This window comes from Gavialis gangeticus, unplaced genomic scaffold (assembly GCF_001723915.1).
Source record: "Gavialis gangeticus isolate Ggan-Ray unplaced genomic scaffold, GavGan_comp1, whole genome shotgun sequence".
NCBI lineage: Eukaryota > Metazoa > Chordata > Crocodylia > Gavialidae > Gavialis > Gavialis gangeticus.
The window spans coordinates 38,927,680-38,935,316 of NW_017729025.1; the positions used below are offsets into that span (position 1 = coordinate 38,927,680).

At 45.1% G+C, this 7,637-nt stretch overlaps 1 protein-coding gene across 1 annotated transcript in view; it reads left to right on the forward strand.

Annotated features, from left to right (window-relative positions):
- CCDC88C (coiled-coil domain containing 88C) overlaps positions 1–7,637 on the forward strand; it is a 214,516-nt gene that overhangs the window by 188,447 nt on the left and 18,432 nt on the right. Inside the window, exons 21-22 of the mRNA XM_019519909.1 lie at positions 2,330–2,473; positions 7,034–7,220. Of these exons, the coding sequence (XP_019375454.1) occupies positions 2,330–2,473; positions 7,034–7,220 (331 nt within the window). The remainder of the gene's footprint in view (positions 1–2,329; positions 2,474–7,033; positions 7,221–7,637) is intronic.

Below are 7,637 nucleotides of genomic sequence, written 5' to 3' on the forward strand. Positions count from 1 at the left end.
GGGGCTGGGGCTGGGGCTGGGGCTGGGGCTGGAGCAGGTGCTGTCCAGCCAGAGCAGGGCAAGGCATGAGACAGAGCTGCAGCTTATCCAGGGGAAGCAAGGTGGCTGCTTCCCCCCTCCTCCCCCCACACGCTGGGAAAAATCCAGTGCAGCCCCAGCCTGCAGCCCTCCCTGCCCTGCCCTGTGCAGATCCAAGGGACATGCCTCCCCCTCCATGCCCTCCTGGGGTGCACACAGCAATAGGAGCCACCCCCGTGGACAAGCTGTGGCTCTGTCCCCCTCCCCACCCTGCTCCAGCTGGACATCCCCTACCTGCTTCCACCCTCACCGAAAGCAGCGTTGATCTGTTCCCCCCCGTCCCCCTTCCATCGCAACAGACTTACTAGCTGCATGCAGCATTCCATGCTGCTAGGCTGTGCTCCTCACCATCTGTGTGCTGTGCTGCCCCTGCACACATGCACAGGGTTTATCACCCAAATTATTGGCCACATCAGGCCAATTTCTGATGCATTCAATTTTCTTTATATCGATGCTGATCCGCTATTGGACCGAAGTATCGGTGCACAAATTTTAAAGGTTGTTGAGCCATTTTTAAAGGTTGTTCATGACCCTTTTGTATATTTTTGCAACCCACAGGTTGGGAAACTATGGTCTACAGAAGACTCCCACCACAATGTCACCCTTTTTGCTCTCAACTCTGACCCTAACCCAGAGACTCTCAACAGGCCTATCTCCTGCTTCATACTGGAGCTCTGAGCAATCACATGACTCTTTTACATAAAGTGCAACTCCTCCTCCTCTTCTCCCCTGCCTGTCCTTCCTGGACAGTTTATACCATCCATAACAGTGCTCCAGGCATGTGAGCTGCCACCAAGCCTCTGTTACTCTAATCATGTCATACTTCTGTGACGGCAAGGACTTTCAGTTCTTCCTGCTTGTTTTCCAGGCTCTGTGCATTTGTGTACAGACACCTGAGGTAACTACCCGATTGCCGTGATTTCTCCCCTGTTGCCACCTCCCACTTGCTCTTCCTCCAGGTCTCCTGTTTCCCCACTTCCCCAAAGCAGCAAGTGAGCTGCTGGTAGTATCTTGATCGGAGGCTTTTGATGTGGAAACCATACTTTATTGACAGGAATTTACATGAAGAACTGCTTACAGTAAGAAGTAACAGTTTTCCTACTACCCTTGGCAAGGGTCTGGGGCCTAACTTGGTGTGACATAAAGCACTGGTTTTCAACCTGTGATCTGTACAGCCATGGGAGTCCACAGACTGTGGGTCCGTGGAAGATGACTATGATCAATCAAAAGTATGTGAATACCCACACTCTGAATTTAAAGGGGTCCACACCTCCATTCAAAGCTTTTTAGGGGCCCCCAGTTGAAAAAAGATTGAAAACCAGTGATACAGAATAAATCCTCCTGGAAACAGAGTGTCCAGGATGTGTGGCATTGCAGAAGACTATCTGCTACAGAAGGAAGTTCCTGATGCCATGCTTTCTAGAAACATAGTGTGTCCCGGAGGACTTACTGTGTCATACAGTCAGGCAGGACTCTGGAGAAATCTCTCTTTCTCTGTTCTGCCTTTCAAAAATAAGGCATGTATTTTATTTGGGACAGGTTTTTGCGAGAAAATACAGGAATTGCACTTCCTAGCTTAGTTTTTAGTTAATTCACCTACTGTAGACTTAATTGAACATAGTGTATCTTTTTAAGTACCATATTTTTGCACGTATAACAAACACCTTCCCCATCCCGGCCCCCCCCACGAAATCAGCCCTTCAGAATTGGGGTACATGTTTTAAGCAGGGAAAGCTGTTTTCTTTGCTGGAAAAGAAGCAACCCTGGAGATGCTGCATGCCATGCAGTTGCCTAGATGGCTGCTAAGATGGAAGAGTCTTTTATTAACCCTCTCACAGCCAGAGGTATTGGCTGAACACTGTAGTTCGTTCCTGAAGCAGCCAGGGAGCTGCTGGTCATATCAGTTTAATTATAGGTACTTGTCTAAAGAACTGGTGACCGTAAAGGACTAAAGTTTTGTTATTGCCCTTGCAATGGTCCAGGAAGTTCCTGGTGCTATACTTTCTGGACCCTGTAGAGCCCCAGAAGAAGTTACTCTGTCACGCAGTCAGCCACAATTCTGGCAAAAAATGTTTCTACATAAACAAGGGGTGTGTTTTATTTGGAAGTATTTTACGTGAGAGAGCATACAATATACTGAATGTATCTTACTTTTCTAACAAGTGCTTTTTTACCCTCTGAAAAAATCTAGTGGTAGAGGAAATAAATTTTGGAAGCAAAAACCCAGAACATGCTTCTTCCTGCCTTGCAGGTACAATAGTTTAATGAAACATAAGGCAGAATTGGAGGAGTTGGAGAAAGTTTTAAAAACTGAGAGAGAGGTTCTGCAAGAAGAAAGAAGAACAAATGCAATAGCTACTGCAGAAAACCAGACACTCAGAGAAGAACTGAACAGGTATGGCTTCTATGATAAATATCTTGCATAATCTAACAAAAATCATATATCACGTGTACTGTAGATTTGTTGGTATGCAGTACGATTCTGATCCAAGTACTTCGGCTTTAGGCAGTCTTCATTAGTGTGTTTGTCCATAGCAGAATATATTTTCCCTAACTTTTGTTATATTAATTCCTTGTGTTGACTTGCACTTCTGACAAACCTATGAAACTGGATTGCACGTGGGATAAATCAACGTGGAATCTGTCCAATGGCAAGTGATAGATAAATGCCTGCTAATTGTTGAGGAGAAAACATTTAAACCAATACAGGATGCTTTATTACCATAATTGCTCAAATTTAAAACATAGTTTTCTCCCCAATCAGCATGGGGTGGAAAAAGCTCCTGGTTTTAAATTTGCATACAAGGAAACTTCACTAAATACATTATTTATCATCACAGTGCTGCCAAGAACAGCATATGCCCAATAATAGAAACTGGCTATTAAATTGATTTAATGCAGCCAACACTGACCATAACTATAAACCACATGGCCCATGTTGGGCTACCTTACTAAAGTTAGTGCAGTCCCTCTGAATAAGGTATGGTAGGCCCATTGCACTCAGTCTCCCTTAGTGCTGACCCTTTTTCAAGTCATGGTGAGCAGCTACATTGAATACATTTTGACTTCTTCGCTTTCACAGCTAAGCTGTGTCTGTGGTTCCCATTTCCAGTAAGTCCTGGTTCCTCACCAGCCTTAAATGTCTGGCAAATATCACCAAATGGGGCCTCAAACAGTTCACCCAGAATCCCTCTGTCACCCTCTGCCTGTCGCATATGATTTAGTGTGGCCCTCCATGAGATGAAGATGGACCAGGTTGCCCTGCACCCCATCCGCATATAAATCAGGGGTGGGCAATTATTTCAGCTGGTGGGCCGCTTAATGTGTTTTGGTGAAGTGTTGAGGGCCGCAAGGGTAGTCCCACCCCTTGACAGGTGCCCTGCCCCCTGGTTGCCATCTTGTGACCAGAAGTCTTAACCCCTGACCTTCGCCACTGGAAGTCCCTCCCCTTCCCCCCCAGAAGTACTCCTCTTGGCAGCAGGGGTCGCCATCTGAACCAGAAAAAAACAAGTCATATACTAAAAGTCAAACATCTACTATAACATTTCTAAATTTTATTACAAAAATATTTTTGTCATGGTTTGTATAGTGTATACAGAGGTGATTGCATAATAGGTCAAAATAAAATCTTACTCTTGTATTTTATGTGGGAGGTGTGTGCAGGGTGTGTTGGGGGTGTGGTTTTTGAGGGGGTATGGCTGTATGTGTGTTGGGGGGTAAGGTATGTTGCAGGGTGTGTGTATATCTGGGGAGGTTGAGGGCAGGGTGTAGGTGTGTGGTGTTTGTGGAGATGGGGGAGATAGGGACCCCCATATACTCCTCTCCATGGTGCACAGCCACCACCACCAGCAGCACCAGCAGGAGGGGGTCCTCAGGGTGCTCATGGCGCTGCTGCCTGGTGACATGCAGCTCCGGCCAGCACTGCTCATGGCGACAAGGAGTGCAGCCAGGTCAGCTCACCTCTATCGCGCAGGGCTTCCTGCAGTGCACATGCAGCTCCTGGCACTCATGTGCCACCAGGGAAAGACCTGTGCAATAGAGCCGGCTGCCACCATGGGAGCAGGGTCCCCCACCACTTCCAGTTGAGTCCTGGCAGCTGCACATGGCAGGAAAGGCAGCCAGTTCCATCACATGGGGCTTCCCCTGGTAGCACACGAGTGCTGGGAGCTGCACGTGTGCCGGTGGGAGCCCCATACAACAGAGGCAGGCTGGCCAGCCTGGCTGTACTCTGTCGCCATGTGCAGCACTGGCTGGAGCTGCACACCACTGGGCAGCAGTGCCATGAATGCCCCCACCTGTTGCTGCTGCTGCCACCACCGGCAGAGGCTGTGTGCCATGCAGGGGGAAGGCATGGGTGGAGGGCCCATATCTCTCACCCTCCCTCACACTGCCCACCCGAGCTCTGTGCTTCCACCACCCCCCTGCATGGCTGGGACCTGCAGGTTGTGGCACGGAACCAGCCTGGCACATCCCAGAAGCACACAGTTCCCACTCTTCAGCCAGGACCCAAACAGAGCGGCACAGAGCCAGCCTGGCTGCACACTAGAGTGCTAGAAGCCATGGAAAATCCCGTGCCTTCAGGCTGGGCTGACTCCATGCCTCCATGTGGTGCTCCTGGCATTCTAGTCAGAAGCAGCATGTAGAGGCATAGAGCCAGAGTCATGCAAGCCCCATAGAGCGGGTCAATTGCCAGCAGTGTCCGTGTCCTTCCCCCCCCGCCTGTTCTTACCTAAATTTCCACTCTTGTATGGAGGGAGGGCAGGGGCACAGCCACAGGGTCACCAGGGCAGGAGCCTCTGCTAGGCAGAAGCTTCCAGTGTCCAGAAGCTGGTGGGGCTGGGATGGGGCAGGGCAGGTTGGGGTGGGGGTGCTAATTAGCAAATGGTTCCTTTTGTGGGAGGTATCTGGAATACACACACATCCCAGAAGTGCTGAGCTGTGGGGCCACCATGGCTTGAAACGCTGACTGTACTGGGCCCCAGCCCAGTGAACTGTATGGAAAATCATGAGCCTTTTAGCTTTTAACTAATATCATATATAGTACAAACTGTGCATAAGTAGGTACAAAAGTGCTGCTTAAAAGTGTATTTATGGATTACTTGTGCTAAAACTTGCAGCAGTTTCAAAAAAGGTAAAATGCATCAATTCTGGATGAACTAAGTCTGTGAGTGCTCATAGTACAAAGTCATTTTTAAATTTGCTCCTCACTTCCATGTGCTCGAGGAGAGGTGGGGAAAGGACTGCAGGGGGAAGAAGTGTGGAGTGGTGCAGAGAACAGGGAGGCTACCTGACCTTCCAGAGTCATGTTCCCTGCTAGTAGCAGGAGGGGACAAATTCAAGGTAGACCTCCAATAATTAGATTCTATACCTGGGAAATTATAGCAAATTTATAAATTTTCCATATAAGGGACCTAATTACTTGGGGGAGTGGTCATCTTAGATTCAGGATCATCTCATATTCAACTAATTATGACATTAAAATTTCTGGGGCAAAATACCCATTTGGTTTTAACATCTCTGAAGATTGTGAATAAAAATTCAGTATTGCTTACTTCAAACTTAAAAAAAAAAATCACAAGTCAGGTGCCCCAAAATCATGAACTTGGCTTAAATTGCGTAAGATTCTTAAAACAGGTTTTAATGGGGTTTTCTTTGGGTTTTCTTACTGGTTTGTTTTTGGTTTTTTGCCTCTTAGTTTCTGAACCTTTTAGGTGCCCTCTGGTCACATTGTTTAAGGTTTTCATGCAATCACTTGGGTCACAAGCTGGGACTTCTAAGCAGCCTTAAGTGTCTCAAGACTTACAATAGGATTGTGGCAATTGGCAATTCTGGAAATTATTTCTATCAAAATAACCAACTTTTTCTCTTTTAAATTATAGCTATATTACTTCTGACTTTTTTCCAGGTGTGGAAATTTTAAGTTCTTCTCTATTGCTTTTTAACTTACAATACCCTGTGCAGATGAGCAACATTCAAGGCTTAATTACAAGGACTGGGCACAGTTTAAAAGTCAATGGTCTGTACATCCACCAGGCACATTTTAAGCCATGTTGAAACGCCGCTTATGGACACACCTCTGAGGAAATTTAGACAGCACAGTGGTAAAAATGTCTCAGGCTAGTGTAGACTTGCACACCTGTCATTGCTCTAAATAGTTCATAGCATAATGATGGGAAAATTTTAAAGGACTTTGTATAAGTCAAGCCAGAGCATCTTTCTAACTAAAGCCCTCTTAGACAGAATTGAAAAATCAAGCCTGGTTTATGTTCTGTCATAGAGGTGTCCTTCTTCAGTTTTGACTGTAATGCAGCTGAGTTCATTACTGTTCTGCCAGCCAGGACAGTTCATTTCTGTTCAGCTCTGGGTTTTCATCTTGCTATTGACAGGACTTTGGACAGATTACCCAAAATATTAATTGCAGAGAATTGAGAGAAAAATAAAAGTATTCAGCAACAGATTCAGAATGTGTTCATTTTTATTTTAAGTCTTCCAAAAATAGCATATATTTTAGATAGTTTTGGCTTTACTACTGGCTTAAATAAAGTACTTCAAGTTGTCTAGTTTATTGAAATATTGCAATGCCCATAAATAACAGTGTACAATAACACTTATTTCATGCAAGAGAAAACTGCCAGTGAATATTCCTCAGTTGAGCGAAGCAGAGTTGATTTTATATCAGAAAACCTTTAAGTATATGCTACTATGGAAACTAGCTGCATATCCTAAATACCAAAGAAGTGGTAAGTATTATGTTCTGAACTTTTTCCTTCTAGTTCTTTTTGAGAAATGGAACATTTTATAATGCTGTTTTTGTACTTTACATATAAAGAGTATTTGAAAATTGGTCTTGACAGATACAGGTTATATTTAATAATAGTTGCTCAGCGTACCAAGAGAGGGCCTTTTTGCTGTTATGAAGTAGAACTTAAAAGCTCTCTGGCTCCTTTACTTTTAGGATAAATTTCTTGCATAACCAACTAAAGGTAGAATATGAGGGGCTGCATACACACACAAAGGAGCTTAAGACATCATTGAACAATTCCCAGCTAGAGCTAAATCGTTGGCAAGCTCGCTATGATGAGCTGAAGGAGCAGCATCAGTCCATGGACATCTCCTTGACCAAGCTGGATAACCACTGTGAGGTGAGCATCTAGAGAGAGCTTTCACATCTGAGATGGGGACAAATTTTCCAAAAAGGCATCTGCTGTCTAGTTTTATAAGTTAGAGTATCTCATCCCTCTTGAAAAAATAGTTTTTACACTGTAGACAGCAGAACAAAATTGCTCTGTTATTAATGGAAATGGAAGCTGGATTTGACAATTCAGCTGACCATAGTGAGCTCCTGCACAGGTCATCTGTATAATTATTTTTTAAGCAGACACATCAAAGAGGTGCAATTGTATCTTTAGGGTGGAAGATTTGGTGACACTGCACTAAGCAGGAAGTTTGCACTATGTATGATGGGTCAGTGTTACGTGGGTAGATTCAAAAAAGAAGGAAAAGGATTAATAAACCCCTTCAATATAGTTTCATAGTTTCTAGGGTCAGAAGGGACCTGA